The following is a 24,537-nucleotide window of genomic DNA, read 5'->3' on the forward strand; positions in this document are numbered from 1 at the left end:
CTTGACAACAAACAGAAAGGTATGTCAGTGACCACACCTGGCTGTATTGTGTTATACATCAGTGAAAGTTGGCTTTTTAACATGACTGCTAATGGCAACACGAAAGCCATGCTTGTGAAAAGCACCAACACTCAGAGGAAAGTCGAAAGCAGTTCCTATCCATAGTCTTCCCTTCACCCCCCCCCCCCCCCCCCCCATATCAATCATTGTGAAGCTGCTGTTGTGCTCTGCAAGCATCAAACTAATGTACAGTAAATCCGGGTCGACTCAAGCAGAAGTCGACGTGTTTTTGTGGGACGAAAGAGCACGCAACACGCCTCTTGGAGACGGTCTTAAAACGAAAACGAAAACCCTCGTCCACGTTTTACCCCCTTTTTAATGGAAGCCAAACCCCCCCCAACTCTGTTGATATTAGTAGATGACTGGATGGAAAATGCACAGTATGTACATATGAATGTTGTTTTAGATTGTGATTTTAGCATGAGGTTGATTTTTATGGTCTCAAGGTGGGGAGGAAATCCTTTATAATGTTAATAAAAAAGATTTATCTTTATTTTATATGACGATGGTATTGTAAAAAAAAACAAATGTCAGAAAAAAAAAACAAGTTTTATTAATTTATGTCCCAGGCTCAGAACACTAACTTCCCTTTGTGTGAGGAAGCGGCGAGGTCTTGGAGGTTTTTCCACACTGGTGAAGTCTCTCTTTCTGGTGTTTGTTGGATGGGTTCATTCGATACCTCAGATGTCCCTACTGGTGCTCGCCATTCTCATGACATTCTTCCAGCATTCATCAGTGTTGACAGCAGGCGCACGTGAACACTGACCTCTCACCTGCGATTCTGGCTTCTTTTTTCTTTTCTTTTTTATCTCCCCCAGTGGAATCAGTGGAATAAAGCTCCCGTTAAGCCGGCACTGCTTCTTCTCGTCCACAACACAGTAGTAAGGACGTCATCGTACACCCAGGCGCGTTGGCTTTGGCCCGCGCTTTTCCACCGGCAGGCAGAAATGGCCATCCCACGTTAGGATAAATATCCCATCTTTTCCTTTTTGTTTTGCAAGTATTTAACAAAGCGTTTCAGGGCTTGGTTGGAAGTGATTGTTGAATATTGTACAGAAGAAAATGTATGCTATTTCCCCCCCTCCCCCACCCCTAAAATAAAGTATAGTGACTGCTCTGCACCATGGCTCATGTCTTGTATTTTGCTTTTTGATTGGTTGAAGTCGGCTGAGGGCGGAGCAAGAATGCTCTAATTCATGGTACTCGCCCTTTAATGTGGGCAACCTGGGACAATGTGGATGAATTGGAAACTGACGTTATCAACTTTAGCTTATGATATGATGACATAACATTTATCATCAAAATAAATGATAGTCTTGCCTGAAACTGCTAAAGTTCTTATACAGTATTCACACGTAAACATGTAGGCTAATATACCAGATTTCGCTTGCATGAATTAACCTTTTGCCACCATGAAACAAAATAAATGCTAACTACCACCTGTGTCACAATGAGCTTAGCTACACGTTACATTTAGCATGAACACAAATGACACTAAATGCAATATACTACAAACATTTCACAATACTCTGATTCAGTGACACTCAACCCGAGGCTCTAGAGCCACATGTGGCTCCTTTATGGGTAGTTGTGGCTCTTTTAAGTCCTGCTTTGAATAAATAAACATAAAAAAAAGGTGGACGAAAGGGCCTTTTTTGGATTGCAAAGGTTTTTTGTTTTTTTACAATGTGGCTCCTGAGCAGTGTTGGGGTAACTCATTACAAAAGTAACATATTACATGTAATATATTACTGTTAGCAGTAACTCAGCAGTAATATAACCTATTACTTCTTGGATTTCAGTAATATTATACCAGTTACTTTGTCAAGTAACTCAAGTTACTTTTTTTTTTTTTTTTTTTAATCAAAGCACATATTTAATAAAGATACAATGAGATGACAATAACAAAACAAAAAAACATTTAGAATTTTGGATTGTTTACACTGACTTCAAGGCGGTTGACATTATTTTTCGGGATGGTTCCGGGGCAGCATTCTGCTGCTGCTGTTGTTTTGGTGAAAGTAATGCAAAAGTAGTGTAATAAGTAACGAGTTACTCTACACAGACAGTAATATTGTAAAGTAACGTATTACTTTCAAATGAAAGTAACTAGTAATATGTAATATATTACATTTTGAAAGTAACGTGCCCAACACTGCTCCTGAGTAGGGCAAGGTTGCATTGGGTTATTATGTGTTATGTTATTGTAGCATTTTGAGTAGAAGTAGCACACCCTCCACTGGACATCACGTGAATTGAATGAGCCCTGTAGCAACTGAATATTTTCATATGGGTTACACCTACCCGTTGAGTCCCTTCATGAGTCAACTTCATAGGAATTCACTGTAAAGAGCAAATCAAGACTAGATCACACAGCTGATGCTTTGACATCACTGATTGGGGCATGGCCACAAGTGACTTGTGCTTGAAAGTTTCTGATTTTAAGTAGTCATTTAAAGTTTGTAACTGATGCAGCTATTATGTCTTTACCTTTTTTGTGCTTTTGGATGTAAACTGTATTCCATAACATGCAGGATACAAATGAATACACATTTTACACAATACAGCTTGGTTATATGAATGATATCAGCATCACGTTGGATGGATATATTCTGTGGTCGCTTCACTAGGTGGCAGCAAACCCTAAGATAGATTTGGAGACATGCACAGAACACTAGTATTAGCCTGTCTTTGTCCTTTGATTGCCTTGCAGTCAACCCCTCATGCGCCCCCATTTCCAATCCCCAGTGGCGTATCCAGACCATTTTGACTGGCGTGGCCGAGGTGGGGCACAGACTCAACCAAGGGTGGCACTGAGTACATTTAGGAAGAATGTAGACAGGTCCAAATTCAAAATTCAGATTTTAAACTCAGCATTCAAACTTTATTCTCCGTAATCTGATGAACCTCAGAATTTAAATACATTTTTCACATGTGGCCCTTCAAGGAGCGTAGTTTTGGAAAAAATACATCCGCTGGCTTGATGGTCCTGCTCCTAACATGTCATAGTGACAAAGAAGAGATCCGCACACCTTTGGAGCTCCCGTTGAAGGTTTTTTATTTAGCGTGACGTTTCAAGCCACACAAGCTCTTCCTCAGACGCTTTCTGATGTAACAGAGAGAAGCCATCTTTAAATACCCATACAACATAGATCATGTGACACAGTTCACCAGGTGTGAATAATTCAACAATCAAGAGTAATTAAATAATCATGCAGGTAATTTAGAAAATGACATATAAAAGGCAAATATATACAGCATTATGTGAAGCACAAAGGTAAGCTAAACACACATGTATAGAAAGAGTACTAGAGTAAGAATAGACAGTATAGTATATTACATTTACCAAATAGTTTTTAGTCACAAAGCATGGGCTATTCAAATGTTGAACGTTTAACTTTAGAGTGTGTGCTTAGAATATTATGATGGAACTCATTTACCCCATCCTCAATTATGTCTCATAAGTTGTTGCAGCAATGCTTGGGTTCATACCAGGCCCGGCGCCACAAGGGGGCCTAAGGGGGCTTAGCCCCCTCAGTTCAATTTTCGGCCCCCTCACTTGATTTTTTTTTTCTTTTTTTTCTTTTTTTTTTTTAAGAATAGTTAATCTATAAAGGCCAGTTAGGCAATGTTTGTACCTGACATGTTTAGGCTGCTGTTTCTGCAGTCTTCAACAAATTTGATCCGTTTAAGTTGATGTAGGCTACCCCCTGTAAACATAGCTCTGTTGTTTCAGAATTGGCAGGGAAGCGCTATTTGCTGTGCTTTGGTTGTCACAAGGTGTCAGAGATGTAGCTATTTATTAAATTTGAACCTATGAACCCTTGAACCTCTATTAATGCCTTAATCTGCTGCTGTGATGATGTTTTACGATATAAAAATATCATATAAAAAAAAAAAAAAAAAAAATCAGCCCCCTCGCCAGTTATAACAGCCCCCTCAGTCATTTCATCCTGGCGCCGGCCCTGGTTCATACCATTTGTTGCACGGATTTGGTGCCAGCTTTACCATTTTTGACCAATCGAGAATCGATAAAAAAAAGGTCAGAAATCCCTCCAAACATTGTGGTGTGTGTGTGTGTATTGAGACATTTGTGTGTGTGTGTGTGTGTGTGTGTGTGTGTGTGTGTGTGTGTGTGTGTGTGTGTGTGTGTGTGTGTGTGTTCTATATGTTGGACTGCACTTTGAACTTTGAACTGTGGGTTCGTGTTTGTCACTCAGCTCCTTCTGATTTGTGTGTGTGTGTGTGTGTGTGTGTGTGTGTGTGTGTGTGTGTGTGTGTGTGTGTGTGTGTGTGTGTGTGTGTGCGTGCGTGCGTGAGTGTGTTCTACATGTACTGTATTGGACTGCATGTAGATTTTTTTGTGAGTTTGTCTTCTTTACATCTTCTGACTCCCCCCCCCCCCCCCCCCCCCCATTTTCGTATCCCATTTTTTTTACCCATTAGTGCTAATTTCATTTACTCTGCCGATCTGGGGAGAGCCAAAACTGGCTCCATGCTTCCTCCGAGACATGGGCAGTAGCCAGCCGCTTCTTTTCACCTGACAGGGGAAGCTTCACCAGTAGGACATAGGCTAGCGCGTGGGAGGATCACGCTATTCCAACGAGTTCCCCTCCCTCCAAACAGGCGCCCCGAACGACCAGAGGAGGCACCACTTCAGCGACCAGGATATTGCATGTTTTTGGTGAGGGGTTCCTATATGAAGGAAACCCCCAGGGGGGGGGAGAACATGCAAACTCCACACAGAAAGGCCCTTTTTGACGACCCCCACGGGTACGCACTCCTTCAGCGCTCACAGTGTCCCAGGTGGGAATTGAACCCAGGACCTTCTAGCTGTGAGGCGACAGCGCTACCACTGTTCCACCGTGCCTCCACATGTCTTCTGACTTTTGATGTGACCGCTATGCTTCATACTTACACTAAGTCAAATGCCTCGTATGTAATCTGATTACCCCGCTGTTGCAGTTTAACGAGCACGCCGGCTCGTTTACCCCTTTGTCCCCTCCTGCGAAAGGTCCCATAGAGTGCTGCTGCTCCGCCAACCAAGAGATCAGGGATGCATTCAGGCTGGACAAAACTCGGCAAAATGGTTTTATCGGTGATTTCGGAGGTTTAGGAGTTCCTCCCTTGTAAATGTGATCATAGAGGGAAGGCTAAAAGCAGGACTGAAGGACAAAATAAACAAAAACAAAACTAGTATGAGAGAGCTCGATACCGAGGGCGAGGCGACCGTCCATCTTGGTCAAGTTACACAGAAGATGTAGAGTGGCGGATCTTCCCACATCTCCACTCTTTGGTCAAAATGTGTGCTCTAGGCATTTTGTGGGGCTGTACGTGCATTGATGATTGGCAATATATTTATTTCCAAATTTGAACAGTACACTGCTACAGTACATTGTTAAAAAATATGCATATGCTATATGCATTAGTTCAATATTTAGGATTCAAATTCTATGTAATTGTTGTATAAAATCCATAATAGAATAAGTTGTTCTTAACTGTGCTATGGGTGCTTTGGTACTGTAGACTATTGCATCACTGTTGCATCACCCATTTTTATAGGAAGGTCCTGTCATGTGTTACTGACAGTACTGAAACAGTAGGCTACATGTTGAGCTGTGCTTTTGTCAATTATGTCTTCACAGCTATTTATTTAACAAATTCATCAAACAGTCTTATAATGAAAGTATGAAAAAGAAACTGGAAAGTAAGTCACTGAGGGGGAAAAGTCCACGTTTCTGAACGTGGCAGTGTCTTGAACAAAATGTGCAAAATGCAGAATCCTCAATAAAAAGGCACCCCCGCAGGCATGAGGCATGTTTCAAAAGGCAAACAGAGCATGTTTGATGTGGAAGTGTCTCCACAGGCTCCTTACATATTTCAAACGGCTTCTGTTGACTTGAGGTAAACACTGTTTCGTGCTGACGTGTCTCCACAGATATCTTACATGTCTTACAAGTCATGTTGATGTTGATGCCTTATATAAGCAGCCTGGTCGCCAGAATAACATGTCTGCATTGTACATTTATACAATCTACGTATCATTAATGGCCCAGACAGAAGGTATTTTTTTTACCAGAATATACGCCATTCTGGGAATTAGAAATGGAACAATATGAAAATTTCATATCGCGATTATAGTGACCAAGATTATCACGGTTATCAGTATTATCACGGTTTGTTAAAATGTCCAGAAAATGTTCAAAAAGTACTAATACACTCACAGAAATCCTTTCACCAAGTTTTATATTGAAAACTCACCCAAAAAGGTCTGACACACTCACAAGTTTGAAGTCGATCCAACCAAGTTTTCGAGATAAACCACTTTTTGTGTTGCCAGTAGGTGGCGCTATGCCAAATTGCACGAAATTCAGCACTGCACTGGGTGTACCTGACTTTGCCAACTTTAGCTTATGATATGATGATAATATCACATTGATCATATTTACCTTCTCAAAATAAATGATAGTCTTGCCTAAAACTGCTAAAGTTCTTATATTCACATTTATAAACATGTAATATACCAGATTTCACTTGCATGAATTAACCTTTTGCCACCATGAAACAAAATAAATGCCAACTACCACCTGTGTCACAATGAGCTTAGCTACACGTTACATTTAGCATGAACACAAATGACACTAAATGCAATATACTACAAACATTTCACAATACTCTGATTGGTGTATGCTATGTTATTGTAGCCTTTTGAGTAGAAGTAGCACACCCTCTACTGGACATCGCGTGAATTGACGCTCATAGAATCAGCCCTGTCGTAACTGAATATTTTCATATGGGTTTACACCTAAACCTTGAGTCCCTTCATGCTCTCAAATATTGTAACTTACTGTATCTTCATAAATGAGCCACTGCTTGGTTAAAACTTTCGGTAACGCTTTAGAATACAGCCCGCAAATAAGCATGTAGTTAGAGTATAACAACGGGGTTTAGGGCTGTAGTTATAGTCTAACTACGGGGTTTAAGGAGTGAATTATAAGATCTGTACTTATAGTCTAACTACGGGGTTTAAGGAGTGTAGTTATAGTATAACAACGGGGTTTAAGGAGTGTAGTTATAGTCTAACAACAGGGTTTAAGGAGTGTAGTTAGAGTATAACAACGGGTTTAAGGAGTGTAGTTAGAGTATAACAACGGGGTTTAAGGAGTGTAGTTAGAGTATAACAACGGGGTTTAAGGAGTGAAAAAATACTTTAACTAGAGGGTAACAAGATCTGTACTTATAGTCTAACTACGGGGTCGCGGGCTGTATTATGAAGCAGGGGACAAATGTTTGTACTTATAGGCTAATTACGGGGTACCACACTACTTACAGGGTAACTACGGGGTTTAAGGAGTGTAGTTAGAGTATAACAACGGGGTTTAAGGAGTCTAGTTAGAGTATAACAACGGGGTTTAAGGAGTCTAGTTAGAGTATAACAACGGGGTTTAAGGAGTGTAGTTATAGTCTAACAACGGGGTTTAAGGAGTGTAGTTAGAGTATAACAACGGGGTTTAAGGAGTGTAGTTAGAGTATAACAACAGGGTTTAAGGAGTCTAGTTAGAGTATAACAACGGGGTTTAAGGAGTCTAGTTAGAGTATAACAACGGGGTTTAAGGAGACTAGTTAGAGTATAACAACGGGGTTTAAGGAGTCTAGTTAGAGTATAACAACGGGGTTTAAGGAGTCTAGTTAGAGTATAACAACGGGGTTTAAGGAGTGTAGTTAGAGTATAACAACGGGGTTTAAGGAGTCTAGTTAGAGTATAACAACAGGGTTTAAGGAGTCTAGTTAGAGTATAACAACGGGGTTTAAGGAGTCTAGTTAGAGTCTAACTAGACTCCTTAAACCCCGTTGTTATACTCTAACTAGACTCCTTAAACCCTGTTGTTATACTCTAACTACACTCCTTAAACCCCGTAGTTACCCTGTAAGTACAGTGTGGTACCCCGTAATTAGCCTATAAGTACAAACATTTGTCCCCTGCTTCATAATACAGCCCACGACCCCGTAGTTAGACTATAAGTACAGATCTTGTTACCCTCTAGTTAAAGTATTTTTTCACTCCTTAAACCCCGTTGTTATACTCTAACTACACTCCTTAAACCCTGTTGTTATACTCTAACTACACTCCTTAAACCCCGTTGTTATACTCTAACTACACTCCTTAAACCCTGTTGTTATACTCTAACTAGACTCCTTAAACCCCATTGTTATACTCTAACTAGACTCCTTAAACCCCGTTGTTATACTCTAACTAGACTCCTTAAACCCCGTTGTTATACTCTAACTACACTCCTTAAACCCTGTTGTTATACTCTAACTACACTCCTTAAACCCCGTTGTTATACTCTAACTACACTCCTTAAACCCTGTTGTTATACTCTAACTAGACTCCTTAAACCCCATTGTTATACTCTAACTAGACTCCTTAAACCCCGTTGTTATACTCTAACTACACTCCTTAAACCCCGTTGTTATACTCTAACTACACTCCTTAAACCGCGTAGTTACCCTGTAAGTACAGTGTGGTACCCCGTAATTAGCCTATAAGTACAAACATTTGTCCCCTGCTTCATAATACAGCCCGCGACCCCGTAGTTAGACTATAAGTACAGATCTTGTTACCCTCTAGTTAAAGTATTTTTTCACTCCTTAAACCCCGTTGTTATACTCTAACTACACTCCTTAAACCCCGTTGTTATACTCTAACTACACTCCTTAAACCCGTTGTTATACTCTAACTACACTCCTTAAACCCTGTTGTTAGACTATAACTACACTCCTTAAACCCCGTTGTTATACCATAACTACACTCCTTAAACCCCGTTGTTATACTATAACTACACTCCTTAAACCCCGTAGTTAGACTATAAGTACAGATCTTATAATTCACTCCTTAAACCCCGTAGTTAGACTATAACTACAGCCCTAAACCCCGTTGTTATACTCTAACTAGATGCTTATTTGCGGGCTGTATTCTAAAGCGTTACCAAACTTTCTAAAGGGAAATTGTTTTAGGTATGACCTGTTCAGAGAGAGGGTTGGACTCTGGGGACATGAGTCACTGGAATGAAGTTGTTAAAGAAACACTCTGCCCATTTTCAACCAGCTTTGTATCATTAGAACATCAGTAGTATATCAGAAAACTGTAAACTGTTTTGAAGTCTGTCATTTAATTTGACAGTTATTGAGTGTTAAAGTGTGGACCAGTGACATTACTGGTCCACACTTTAACACTCAATAACTGTCAAATTAAATGACAGACTTCAAAACCGTTTACAGTTTTCTGATATACTACTGATGTTCTAATGATACAAAGCTGGTTGAAAATGGGCAGAGTGTTCCTTTAAAGTCAAATTCTCAGTGAACAGAGTTAAAGTTGATTCCCAAACACACAAGCACTGGAACACAAGCACTGGAATTGACCATGAAGCATTACTAAACACATCCCGACAAATTCATCACAAACTACTATTGGAAAAATAAATCAATAATCTAAAGATTAAGCAAAACTCCCAGTAGAGTATATTAGTCACTTGAAACCAATCAAAAGAACAAAGGCAATGCCAGGCGGGACAGGTAGGATCAAACAGGACAATGGGTACTCCTAATGATGAGAGCTCAGAGACTCAGGCTGGACAGCGGTACCGCTATCCAGGCACGTGTCTACTTGACCTCAGTACGGACAGTGGGAACAGGAGACTCAGGGTGGACAGCAGTCTCTGGTTGACATCAGTATGTGGACAGTGGAGGGGGGCACTGGGGGCAATTCATGATTTTGAAACCAATTTTTATATCTACTCGGCAACAGGCACGGTGCAGCATTTAGGAAGGATGTAGACAGGTCCCAGGTCAGAATTCAGATTTTAAAATCAGCGTTCTACATTATTCTCAGAAATCTGAGATTAATATCAGGGCTAACCCTTTACTAAATGCTTTTGTTATCAGTAGCAGCACATTAATATACAGGAGGTAGACAAATGAGTACCATAGTAGGCCTAAATAAATCCCTCTGTGTGCTTATTTGCTACTACATTGTTGAACTTCTTGAGCCCATGCCACACACCAATCAAACATTCTCCAACAACTGCCAACAAGAATGTTGGCACTTTTACATGTCGCTGCTACACATTGTTGGTAATGAGCCAAGAAGGTGGAAAATAAGTTTGGCAGGTATTTTGAGATTTTGGGTGATTTGGTTACTTTCATCTCCATACTAGGCTACATCATGGTGAATCATTATTTTGATAAAACAAAAAGTATTTAATGTTATAGGTTTTGGTGGATTCCCACTGTAGATAATATAAGGTTGTGGAATTGTTTAAAGCAATTTTTTTCGCGTTTTACTTTTTGACATAACTTTGGATCTGAGAGAGCTATCTCAGTCCTTCAAAGAGTTAGATATAGGGGAGAGTTTATAATTTATGGGAATATAAAAAAAAATCTATCGGTAAATGTCAAATTTTCACCATGTGAAGAAGGGTTTCTGCCGGCCACACTGTTTTGTCTGTGTTTGCTGTAGAACGTTTGATTGGTGTGCCATGGGCTTAAGGAACATCCTGGTCATCATCACACTGAAAGCAATCTTGCTGAAGCTTAGCAGTCACACCTAGGGCTTAATTTCTGCTGGATGCTGCCGGAACAGGATCCGGGAACTCCTAGATTAGGACCGGCACCTATTGATTGGATCCAGCACCTCCTTTGTCACTATCAAAATCTGTAGTATGACCGTGGTCAGCTAGCAGTCTGTTAACACATGGCGAGGTACAGCCTCCAAACACTCTCTCTCTTTGTGTTAACATCTCAGAGAAATCCAGTATGTTGTTGTTTCTACCTGGCAGGTGTGTTAGCATTTCGGGGGTTTATTTTCCAATAATGACCGGCTCAAAACGTACAACTTAAAATGTAACAGCACACACAGACATTATAAATTATGTTTCCCAAATGGTTTTGTTTTATTCAGAGGGCTCCAAGGTGGAGGCGGACTGTCCTTGCAGTTGAACCGTCTTTCTTCTCTCCGTCTCTTATATTCTAGCTCTTTCCTTGTCAGCCAAAGTTCATACATCTCTAAAGTGGATTGATTGATTGATTGAATGATTGATTGATTGATTGATTGATTGATTGATTGATTGATTGATTGATTGATTGATTGATTGATTGATTTGTAAGGGACAATTGGAGAAACATTGACGATTGCAGAAGCAATGTCCGATGTACTATGTGTATAATAGCCGAAGCTAATTCAAACACCAGTCCCTTGATGGACAATGATACATCAGTTAAAATTATGTTGAAGTTTAAAATCAGTCCATAGTAATAGAACAAGAGCAGCAACCATCCATGACATCACCACCAGTCTTGACCTGCTATCCTGTGTTTATACCACCAACAAAATGCATTAAAAAACAGTTTGTGCTTCCCAGCTCTAATCTTATTTCATATGCTCTCTCTTCAAAAGTGTTTGATTTTCATCATAATCTGGTTTTCCATAATAATAATAAGTTCAGTGTTTATACCTGTGTTGCTGTCTGTTGTAGTGTAAAACGACTAAAGGGAGAGCAGGTGGTTATATGAAAGTGAGTGAGAAAAGGAGAAGATACTAAATAATGACATCACAACAGTATAATCATAATGTTAATTTAAAATTAAATATTCCTCTAAATATGGCTAAAAGTCCAAAAAACGTCAAATTTTCTTGTGGGCCCCGCCGAAAGTCAATTCCTTGCAGCACCCCCTACTTAATAATAGTTCCAGCGCACCTGCTGGCAGGTAGGGAATTCCAGAGGGAAGCATTATGGAGCACACGGTCAATTTCAGCAATTGAATAGGTGCAAACAGACTGTCGACACTGCAGTGTCTTCTTCCATGGGAGACACTGCGGTGTCAAAACGTGTCTGTTTGTCACTCATCGAGATCACTGATAATGTCACGTTTTGGTCATGTTTGAGTCACGATTTTGGTCACGTTTATGACATGATCAGTGCATGTGACATCACTGATGATGTTAAGATTTTGGTCACGTTCATGCCATCATCAGTAGCCCCATTCACCCAGGTTGTGAAAGCCGTGAATGTTGTGGGATTATTAAGCCTTGCCTCCGGTGTGAAAGTCACTAATGCGGTGTGGTGGATAATTTTCGTGCGCCTTTCGTTCCGCCAGTGGAGGTGGTCATAGCCCCGAATCGACGTCTGTCTGAAAGGGTACCTGCGGGAAGACGGATCGAAGCTTAGCTCATTCATTAAAAAAATGACAGGGGAAACTACCTCACACAGACACAGCAAGAAAGGCATAAGTGAACATAAAAAAGTAGCCTATGATAGGCTACTTTTTTATGTATTGTCGGTAAGATGTACTGCTTTACTTGAGGAGGCACAAAAATGGGAACTAATGGTAAAGTAAGCAGGAAGTAATGGTGTATCCCTTAGTAACAACTCAGGAAGATGTACTGCTTTACTTGAGGGGTCACACACATGTTAAGTAATGGTAAAGTAAGCAGGAAGTAATGGTGTATTCCTATAGTATATACCGAGTTGTTAGTAAGGAATGCACCATTACTTCCTGCTTACTTTACCATTACTTAACATGTGTGTGACCCCTCAAGTAAAGCAGTACATCTTCCTGAGTTGTTACTAAGGGATACACCATTACTTCCTGCTTACTTTACCATTAGTTCCCATGTTTGTGCCCCCTCAAGTAAAGCAGTACATCTTACCGAGTTGTTAGTAAGGAATGTACCATTACTTCCTGCTTACTTTACCATTACTTAACATGTTTGTGCCCCCTCAAGTAAAGCAGTACATCTTACTGAGTAGTTACTAAGGAATACACCATTACTTTCTGCTTAGTTTACCATTACTTAACAACTAGTGAAATATTAAAAAAAAATTAAGGAAGTAATCATTACTTACTGGTTCGTTAACATGGTAACTAATGGTCAGTTCTTAAGTAACTACCATTAAGGAACTACCTATCAACTACTCATTAACTAATCATTAACTATTCATGAACTAATGGTTCGTTCCTTACTCGTTCCTCAGTAACTACCCATTTTTTGTGTTAAGCAGACTGCAGCTGTTTGGACCGATCCTTGTGCCCATTTTACTGTCACAGCGTTCAGATTTAGTCTGACCAATGGTGACTTTATTGACTCCTGTTTCATAGAATAAGAATTAAACCATATTTTTTGCTTGAGAAGAAGATTTTAATTTAGTTCATTTAGATTGGTTGACAGTATCAAACGCTTTTTTGAGGAAGAGAAAGACCGCATCAACTAGATTCCCGAATCGAAAAAGTTTCTCTTCTTGCATGTATCATTCCTCTTCTCCTCTATCGTTCTTCCATCACACCAGTCATAATTCACTATCACACTGTTTCTACATGCTTCCCAATGCTCATTTTTATGATTGTGAATGCTCTGATTAATAAATGCAAATAGACACTGCCTTGTCTGTGATGACAGTTTTGTTTGTTTTTAAAAGCTAAGCACCTAGGTGTTGTCCAATATGCTCCAGGCACTGTGGATGTTTCTATGTATTCTGTGGGTTTTACTCTGCCCTGCCCTGACCTGCCAGAACAGCGCCCTCTGAGTTCTAGGACCTCCTTCATGAAGCACTGGTCACGCCACAGGGTAGCATCCCTCAGAATGAGTGGTACATCCTTGTATGCAATTATAAATCATTTGTTGTAACTGTGTTTACCCAAGGCTGTACCAACTGTCTTATAATCATTCATCAATGCCCTGTGCCAATAGATGGATTATTTTAATTATTTCTAGTATTTCTGTTGGCACTGTCTTGATTGCAAGTTGGTAGATTGCCAGTTCTTGACCCCAAGCACCTAGAGAAGGTACAGTAGGCCTATATAAAGCCAGTTTGTCCCTTTCCATGACACTCTGCTACCTTCTGCTGTTCGTCTACTAACCTCATTAGATCAACTGACATCAGAACAAAGGTAAGATTTGAAAGGACACTTCTCACCTGGCATCTGTTTTTATGTAAAGATTGTTGTTCTATTGGTTGATTGTAGCCTATAGTCTGTGTTCACTTCATGGGAAGTCCATCAAAATCTACTAATCATCTGATCTAAATCTAATCTCTCCCTGTAAAACCCAATGATGCTGGTTGCTCTGTCTGGTTGCTAGGATTCACTAAAGCTTTGACTACATGTTAAATGTCTGAAAGAAAGAAAGAAAGAAAGAAAGAAAGAAAGAAAGAAAGAAAGAAAGAAAGAAAGAAAGAAAGAAAGAAAGAAAGAAAGAAAGAAAGAGAGAGAAAGAAGAGGTAATGAGTAATGTTCGACAATGTGTTATAGTATGGAAATGACCATTGTTTATCTACCTATTATGGCTTGGCCCAAACATAGTACAGTAGGCTATATATCAAACGTACTGTATATATCAAATGTAGTACAGTAGGCTATATATCAAACGTATATATCAAACGTAGTACAGTAGGCTATATATCAAACGTATATATCAAACGTAGTACAGTAGGCTATATATCTCAGAATTAAACAGCCCTTGTGCAACAACACTCTATGAGACCCACAGGTAAAAAGCTCTCTTGTCAGTTCTAAAGACTGGAATCCAGACCAAAGTAGGCAGATTTGACAGTGAGGGTTCCCGGATTTATCGAACGGCTTGCCTAAGAATATTAGCCTGATAACAGACTGAATTGTCAACTCGTTACACTTCTAGTCTGACATCACCTCCACTCTAATCGATTTCTATTAGGGGAATCCCCCAGGGGAATTCCATTTCCCTAACCAATCACTAGAGACCACCGTATCTGCCTGCATCTAATGTTAGTGAATCTAGTTGGGAGAATGCAAAAACATCTCTCCTTTGAATAAATGCCTTCAAAGCAGAGTTCTGTTTGGATTTCAAATTGGTACTTTGGATTTAAAACAGCCTAGATAGCAACGTCTATCTCGTCTATGGTGGCCGCCATTATTAGCTCCTCAGCACAACATCTTGACAACGGTGTTAGTCCCGCCCATTGTGCTGTTTATTGACACTGATTGGCTAATCGTTACCCGTTCATTGGACAAGTCATCCTTTCAGCAACTTGGTGTAGTGAGCGGATTACAAGGCACGATTCTGTCACTGCTTTTAAATCACAGTTGAAAAACATCTGTTTTTAAATTCACTTTTTCCTAATTGTTTTATTCTCCATCTGTGTCTCCGTGAGGGCTTTTGTTGTTTAGTGCCGTATGTTCTTTTTTATTTATTTATTTTATGTCATTTTTTTAATCTTATTGGTGTTCAGCACTTTTATTATTTTTATTACAAACAACCAAAACAAAATGCAGTTGAAGGAGTAGGCTACAAAGGTCAGAAGCACAGTATCTGTATCATATTCCTGTGACCATAGTGAAATCATGCAGTGAAATGCTAAAAATGAACTAATGCAGGATGGAAATGTTTTTGTGAACAGTTATTGCGAATGCACTGAAAACAGAAACCACCACCTCAAAGTTGAATTCCTACAAGAGTGAAAGTTTCCTTTAACTCATTCACAGTTGCATGGACTCATTGTAAGTTGTTCTAAATAAGCCCATGCTCAGTATATTTACCTTGTCTAATATATCTTTGCACAGATGGCATCAGGTTTTCATTTTGTGATGATCCTATGCGGACTGGTCATATTGGTAAGCGAAATCTACAGAAATATTATTTTCTAAATTTAATTTTTTATATTTGCCCCCATTGAAAACCTGCCTGACCAAATGTCACATTTTTATATTCCTAACATGACATGACAACAAAATATGAGAGCCTATTCTCTTTTTTTGGGCCACCACTGTGTGTGTGTGTGTGTGTGTGTGTGTGTGTGTGTGTGTGTGTGTGTGTGTGTGTGTGTGTGTGTGTGTGTGTGTGTGTGTGTGTGTGTGTGTCTTGTGTGTCTTATTCTAGAAGAGCAAATTGATTGATTTCAAGTTGATTTAGCTGCTGAGAATGTGTTCTTTGTGTTCACAGGACAGCAAAATGGCCGTGGCAGGTTTGTACCTTAGATTGTTTTAGTTGTATTTATTTTTCTCAGATGGTCAGTACTGGAATCTGCCAATGTACAATTGATATACTGAGAACAGTGGTGCCCAATAGTTAGATTGTGATCTACCGGTAAACCTCGGTAGATATATATATATATATATATATATATCACAATAATTTGAACAGGTTTTTCAAATTGAACAGGTTTTTACCAACACTACAAATGAACATTTCACATAATTGTATGTGCATCTCAAGTACTTGTTATCCAAGATGCTAATCTTGATCTTCTCTCGAACATTGGAAAACAGAACCTTGCTGTCCTTCTCCTTGCTGTCCTTCTGGCTGGGCCCAGCTTAATGGCACTCGCTGTTACAGCTTCCAGCACACTTCAAAGACTTGGCTTGAGGCAGAGGTACTAATAATTTCCTGTCGATACTGCTGGGACAATTGATGCTATATTACAAAGTCAAGTCTAGATTTATACTGATACTGCTGGCTTGAGACAGCCCGCTCAGCAGTTCAGGACTAGGTTTATTCAGCGGATATTATAGATATTCTATCCATTCTGTCCATACTAGGATGACTAATACTATACTGCTAATTCAGGTCTAGGTAGTCTAGGTCTAAGTTTAGACTGATACTGCTGGCTTGTGATAGCCCGCTCAGCAGTTCAGGACTAAGTTTATTCACCACCAGCTATTAGATTTTCTATCTAAGCTACTGGGTCGACTGATGCCATATTATTAAATTAAGTCAGGTCTAAGTTTATACTGATACTGCTGGCTTGTGATAGCCTGCTCAGCAGTTCAGGACTAAGTTTATTCACCAGCTATTAGATTATTAGAAAAGGGGGTGACTTTTCTTATAATGCCCAGCATCTTCGTAGACCTTTTGCACACAAGGTTAATGTGGATAGACCAATTGAGTCTGTCATCCACAATAACTCCCAGGAATTTAGTAGAATTGACTTGTAGAATTTCAGATCCAGTGATGAATATTTTCGCGGACTCTTTGGGGTAGGACTTATTTCTGTTGCAAAAGATCACGAAGTTGCATTTGTTTACATTAAGTGTTAATTTGTTGAGTTGAAACCATTTGGAGACAGTAGATAATTCATCATTCACACAGCTCACACAGCTTGGATTGAGTGTTGCTCCCTATTGGTGAGTCTGGACATTCCTATCATGCTGACAATGCTCTAATACAGCTTGTTCCTAACAGGATACTTCAGAAAAGAAGCAGAAGTCTATTTCAAGGCTTTGTAAACTACTTCTGTATGTTTTTTCCTACAACTTAGATCATGTTGCCTTGTGTCATGCTGGTCTCGATCCCATTTTCTTTGTGTTTGTCTCTCTATTCTTTGTTCACCCCCCTCTGTCTCTCTGCATGTCTGTCTGTCTCCTCCTCCTCACTCCCGCTCTCTCTCATTTGATCTCCCTACCTCCATCTTTTTCTTTATATCTTTGCTTCTCTCCCATTAGCTCACCTGCATTGCCCAAGGTGGGAATCTGGCCTCAGTCCACAGTTTAGCCGAGCACAACCTCATCAGAGGGATGATTAACACAGTGGCTGGCTCCAATAAAAGAACCTGGATTGGGGGCTATGATACAACACAGGTGAGACATTTACTGATACACAGGATCTAATCTAAAGCCATGGGCTATCAGAGTGAGCACCAAGGAAAGACCTGTTACATTGAGAGAGCGTCTATATTTATATCTATACCCTATTTACATCACCTCCTAAGGACCTAAATCAGTCATATATATCAACAAACAGTCAATCAATGAGAAAATGTAACAATATGAAAACTGGACAAAATGGACATGGACACTAAAAAAAATAGTCTTATTGTTTGACATGTGCTTTCTTATAGTATGTATTATAATTTGTTATTTGCACAACTGAGACTATTATCAGGATTATACATTATTTAGACCAGGGCTTTTCAAAGTCTGGCACTGCGGGTCTGCCCTCTGACAAAGCCCCCCCCCACCCCACACCTGCCCCCCCTAGTTCACTTGCATAGTTTCATTCAATTCCTAGATGCCTATGGGATCATGATTTTGTTATTTGATCCCATAGAGTAGACACACAATAATTTAGCCAAGATAGCCTCATATTGCTGTTTGACTTCAGACTACCTCAAATACATAAACAGGTCTGTCTGAAGACATTTATTTGTATCTGAGTGTGTGAGTCACACACACATTTAGGCTATTCTATGTGATCTCCTCTCCTTTTGATAACTAATTGCATATTTTTTCCACTTCCATTCAGTGAGCCTCCCCTGAAACTGTTTGGAAACCCCCCCCCCAAACCTCTGATTTAGACACTGATGAGAATATAGGTTTGATATTAACCTATTGAATTAAATGTATTCCTTATATATAACCTATATATAACCTAATTGCTGACACTTGCACTGCACATATGCAGTAGGCCTTTGTGTATATGGGTTGGGAACAGTTTAAACTATTTTCACCTGATGAAGATCCATGGATCCAAATGTTATCTTCTTAGTTAAAATTGGCTACGTGGGTAGCGGTGTCTGTCAGTCACGATTGTGATGTCATCAGTGATGTCACTTGAGCTATTGTCATGTCATCAGTGATGTCATCAGTGACGTCAGCATCAGTGATGTCACTCGAGCAACTGTGATGTAGTATGAGCCAATGGCGCACAGTTGCAGTGTCTGTCTGTCTGTCACGATTTTGGGAGCCCGCAGGGAAGACAATTTCCATAACTGCAGCCATGGCACATTATCTCCAGTCTCCACCCTAGGAATCGTTCCTAGTCTAATAAAAGGCGAATGAATGGAGCCATTATTCATATCCCTCAATGTTGTCCAATTCAATAAATGTATTTATTAAAGATTAAAATTGTTCTTTTACATTATTCAAATTCAGTATTTAAATTTGGTAACTGTCAAACCATTTGGGTGTTGGAGGCAAGAGTGAGAAAAAAAAATGAAACAGACAAATCAGTAATGTGTAAGCTTCTTCCTTCAGGAGGGACAGTGGCAGTGGAGTGACGGCTCCGCGTTTGACTCTACACACTGGAATAAGGGAGAGCCGAATAACCTTAATGTGGAAAATTGTCTGGAGATGAACTTCCTAGGTACAAAAAAGATTATTTCTTGATTTACTATGATTTCTATTGGGAAGCAATGAGCAGACCCACATATCACTTCTCAACAATGCTAAAGATTGAAAGATCATCTTTTCCTTTCATACCATTTTATTTTATTTTTTATTTTTTAACTAAGAGTCAAGAAAGTCTTGGAATACTTATGGTGGATGCCTCTGGAGTGCTTAATATTTTGTTTTCTTCCTGTGTTTTTTTCTGACTACAGATAACCTTTGGAATGACTTTAAATGTAGCGGCAAACTGTCTTTTGTGTGTGCCAAGGACATCTGATGACACCCCGACCTGCCATAACAATGTCACTTGCACCATGATGATGTCATTTCCACCATTTTGATGTCAGGCTTCGATGGCATCAGTGCTGGAAGCTCTATTGACAATTGACATTATTTTTTCACATCTTTCGATTGTTCTTATCAATCAACCATTAATAATCAATAAAAGATTAAGCAATATTGTCTTGTCCGAAATCACACATTTTTGTTGTCTGAAAATGTTTATTGCACAAAATCTATATTAAATCAAATTGTATGAGGTTAGATCACACCAGGAAGTACAATGCAAGTCACAGAAATGTGACAATTTGTATCGTGGGGCAGAAAATTGAATGGTTATATTAGCTACATTTTATTCTGCTGTAGCAATCACAATGAGACACTTGACGATCACAGTTTCACAAGCTCTCTATCCAAATTATATTATATATGTGGCTCAGAAAGAAAGTTAATTCTGCACAGTCAGACTCTGTACATTTTATTTATTAGATTGCATTCAGTTGTGGTGGTATCGAATCAATGCTATCCTTAGAAAAATAACTATTTTGTAAGCAATTAGTGTCAACTAATCCATTCCAACGATGCGCTGGGCTGCTTTCACCACGCGGAGCAGATGTTTACGCTCGGTGGCTGTGCAACTGGCATACCACACGGTGGAGCAGTTGGTCAGGATGCTCTCAATGGTGCTCGCTAGAAATTCAGCAGCAGTTTCTGTGGTAGCCGGGCCTTTTTCAGCTTCCTGAGGAAATAGAGTCTTGGTGGGCCTTTTTAACCAGAAGTGAGGTGTTGGAGGACCATGTCAGCTGTTTTGACAGATGGACTCCTAAGTTGTCCATGCTCATGCTCTCCACTGCTTCTCCATTCATCAAGAGGGCCGGGGAGGGTGGAGGCTTTCCATTCTTCTTCTGAAGTCAATGATCACCTTTGTCTTCGAGGTGTTGGACACCTTACAGCAGTAGAGCAGGAGCCAGCACTCGAAAATGTCCTTTTTTTTTTTTCTCAGATTTGTTTATTAGTTTTTCAACAACATACATGTGTTCAAAAGGTAATTTGTCACGCTTTGATATTGTGTCAAATATAGTATGCAGAAGAACAAGATCTTGCACAATCCAATGACAGAAACATAAAAAAAAACACCAACACAAACAAACAACACAAAACGTACATATTGGTCACCAAGAAGAAAAGAAAAAGAAAAAAACCTATACTAAATTTACATGATACAGAATGATACATTCCAAACCCACCATCTGTGCATGAAAGACTGTTACTCTGGAATGGCAGTAAACTCCAACTTTTTAACGTGTGTAAAAAAGGGGCCCCAGGTTTGATCAAATTTGGCAAGTGAGCCATTTACAGAGCACCTGATTTTTTCAACTTTAACAAAATAAAGAATGTCCCTGATCCATGCGGGATGAGAGGGGGGTGCAGTTGACTTCCACCTAAGCAAAATCAGACGTCTAGCTAATAAAGTTACAAAAGCAACAAAGTTTGCTTTATATTTTGGAAGCGGCAGAGTGTGAGGCAGAACCCCAAACAATGCTGTAGTAGCTGTTGGTTCAAATTGGGTCCCAGTACAGTCTGAAATTGATTTAAAAATGTCCAGCCAATAACTGTACAGGGAAGGGCAAGTCCAAAACATGTGAATATATGTAGCAGGAGCCCGGCGACATCGGTCACATGTAGGGTCAACATAAATCCTAGAAAGTCTGACCTTAGTGAAGTGAACACGGTGAAGGATTTTGCATTGGGTCAGACTGAATCTAGCACAAATAGATGAGGAGTGAACCCGATGCAGAATGTCCTCCCACAGTTCCTCGGAAATCTCCTCACCCAGATCCTCCTCCCACTGGGTCTTTATATTATGTAGTAAGGCTGGGCGCAATGAATGAATATGTTGATACAGACAAGAAATCAAGCCCTTTACAAAAGAAAATGGAGTTAAGAAAGAGTCAATAGGTGAGGGCTCCGGGAGGTTGGGAAAATGAGGGCTTAAATTACGAACAAAACTGCGGATCTGTAAATATCTAAAAAAAGAATGTCTCGGTAGAGGAAACTTCTCAGAGAGCTGCTGAAGGGATGCGAAGGTATTGTCAATGTATAAATCACTAAAAGTCTTAATTCCTGAGTTGGACCACAAGGAGAAGGCCTTATCCACCAGAGAAGGATGAAAGATCGGGTTAGCCGTTATTGGAGCTAAAAATTAAAAGGTCTGCAGACCGAAATGGCGTCGGAATTGCTTCCAGATCCTCAAAGTAGACTTAACTAATACATTTTTCGAAAATGTCCTTTTGAGGGTTTTTATTCCTGTTTCAAACAACAACGGCTTTTTTTTGCAGCATGTATACAGGGTGTGCAAGTTTATCTACACTTTAACCCCTTATAATTCCGGTTCTGTGTGTGTGTGTGTCTGGACCCCTACAGTACATCGGCCTCACAAGGTTCCTCCTCAGCCAACAAGTCACTGAGGCAATCCATGTGGTGGAAAGGTTTTCTTGCGTGCACTGGGGGTGAGGGGGTGCCACTGTGTCCTGGCCTAGCCTTGTCTCCCATGCCTTATGTGTGTGGGGGCGAGGGTCGGGGTGGGGGGCATCGGTGCTCTCCATCACTGGTCGAGGGCTGCCGGTAGGTTAGAATAGCTTAGGTTAGGCGATAGATTAGCTACAGCCTAACTATAGGCTGTAGACCTGTTATAGTGTTCAGGCTAAGATCAGACTTGAGCAGAATAGGACAGGCCAGACTAGGCTGTAGATTAGCTAGATTCCCTGTGTCATAGTTAGTTCTGGTTAATGTCTAGAGTAGTCAGATTGTCTGATCCCCCCCCCCCCCCTCTCTCTTTCTCTTTCCCCCTTCCCCTGCTCCTTCCCCACCTCCCCCTTCCTGTTCTCTCCTCTCCCACATTTCCCATTCCCTCCCCACCTCCTCCCTTTCCATGCTCTCTCCTCCCCCACATCCCCCCGCTCTCCCCCTCCCTTCTCCCGCTCTCTCCTCTTTCTCCCCTCCCCTGCTCCTTCCCCTCCTCCTCTCCTCCCCAACTTTCCCCATTCCCTGCCACTTCCTGCTCTCTCCTCTCTCACATTCCCCCTGCTCTCCCTCCCCTGCACCCTCCCCACCTCCTCCCCTTCCTGTCCTCTCCTCCCCCAGTATTCCCCCTCTATTCTAAAGCATGGCACCCATTCTATAGGCTGTAGACCTGTTATAGTGTTCAGGCTAAGATCAGACTAGACCAGAATAGGACAGGCCAGACTAGGCTGTAGATTAGCTAGATTCCCTGTGTCATAGTTAGTTCTGGTTAATGTCTAGAGTAGTCAGATTGTCTGATCCCCCCCCCCCTCTCTCTTTCTCTTTCCCCCTTCCCCTGCTCCTTCCCCACCTCCCCCTTCCTGTTCTCTCCTCTCCCACATTTCCCATTCCCTCCCCACCTCCTCCCTTTCCATGCTCTCTCCTCCCCCACATCCCCCCGCTCTCCCCTCCCTTCTCCCGCTCTCTCCTCTTTCTCCCCTCCCCTGCTCCTTCCCCTCCTCCTCTCCTCCCCAACTTTCCCCATTCCCTGCCACTTCCTGCTCTCTCCTCTCTCACATTCCCCCTGCTCTCCCTCCCCTGCACCCTCCCCACCTCCTCCCCTTCCTGTCCTCTCCTCCCCCAGTATTCCCCCTCTATTCTAAAGCATGGCACCCATTCTACTCCAAAGCATGGCACCCATTATATCCCCTCCCACTATTCCCGCCACTATTCTAAAGCATGGCACTCATTCTACCCTAAAGCGTGGCACCCATAAGCTCTATATGTGAATATGTGTTTATTTGGCAAAGGGATTCACTACTAAAGGCTTGCAGCAAATTAAGTTAAGCATAGTTTGGTCGCAAAGAAATCGACATGATATGTCCGTTTGTAAAATGTGTGTCTATATTTCTCTATCGATGCGTTATTATTACTACTGTAATTTGTTACTGTTGTGTCAGCTATCCCTCCTTTCCCTGTTCTCTCCATATAGTCTCTCATACTCCCCCTGTTCTCCCCCCCCCCCACCTCCTCCCGTTCCCGAACCCCCCCCCCCCCACTATTCTAAAGCATGGCATCCATTCTATTTTAAAGCATGGCACCCATTCTCTTTCTTTCCCCCTTCCCCTGCTCCTTTCCCCACGTCTTCTTCTCCATTCTCTCCTCCCCCACATTTCCCATTCTCTCCCCACCTCCTCCCTCTCCCTGCTCTCTCCTCCCCCACATCCCCCTGCTCTCCCTCCGCCCTCCCCTCTCCTGCTCTCTCCTCTTTCCCCCTTCCCCTGCTCCTTCCCCACCTCCTATACTCCCCAACATTTCCCATTCCCTCCCCACCTCATCACTCTCTCACATTCTCCCTGCTCTCCCTCCCTTCTCCTGCTCTCTCCTCCGCTCTATCCTATATTTCTATATTTTCTATATTTCTCTATCAATTGTTCAATGTGTTATCATTATTCTGTAATTTGCTACTGTTGTGTCAGCTAGAATTAGCTAGACATATTTTCTGTGAAGCCCTCTGGGACATGCTTGTGAATTAGGGCTATACAAATAAACTTGACTTGACTTGACTTGTGTCCTTCCCATGTCTTGAGAACCATTGGTCGGATCCTCTTCAAACTTGGGGAGTGTGCTTAGAGGGACCTGACAGAATGCAATGCCAATTTCATGCAAATTCGGCATACCACCACCTGCTGGCAGCACACACAAAAGATTATCTCGAGAACCATCCGTCCGATCTGCTTCAAACTTGGGAACCCGACAGAGTGCAGTGCCGAATTTTGAGTAAATCGGCCACCTACTAGTAACACAATTTGTTTTTTAATCTTTATCTTCAAACTTGAGGAGTGAGTTACAGGAGGTAGACAAATGAGTACCATATAGGCCTAAATAAATCCCTCTGTGTGCTTATTTGCTATACTACATTGTTGAACTTCTTGAGCCCATGCCACACACCAATCAAACATTCTCCAACTGCCAACAAGAATGTTGACACCTTCACATGTCGCTGCTACACATTATTGGTAATGAGCCAAGAAGGTGGAAAATAAGTTTGGCAGGTAT

The 24,537-nt window shown here is 41.0% G+C and overlaps 1 protein-coding gene across 1 annotated transcript; it reads left to right on the forward strand.

Moving 5' to 3' along the window:
* The first annotated feature begins 13,925 nt into the window (after positions 1-13,925).
* Positions 13,926-19,656, forward strand: LOC310779073 (galactose-specific lectin nattectin-like). The gene is made up of 7 exons (XM_083639570.1): positions 13,926-14,010; positions 15,658-15,708; positions 16,037-16,058; positions 16,363-16,466; positions 17,536-17,670; positions 19,066-19,174; positions 19,410-19,656. Exons 2-7 carry the CDS (start codon positions 15,658-15,660, stop codon positions 19,472-19,474), a joined length of 486 nt encoding a protein of 161 aa, XP_083495696.1. The 5' UTR covers positions 13,926-14,010; the 3' UTR covers positions 19,475-19,656.
* The last annotated feature ends 4,881 nt before the right edge of the window (positions 19,657-24,537 follow it).

Source organism: Poromitra crassiceps (assembly GCF_964638095.1).
Source record: "Poromitra crassiceps genome assembly, chromosome: 6".
Lineage (NCBI taxonomy): Eukaryota > Metazoa > Chordata > Actinopteri > Beryciformes > Melamphaidae > Poromitra > Poromitra crassiceps.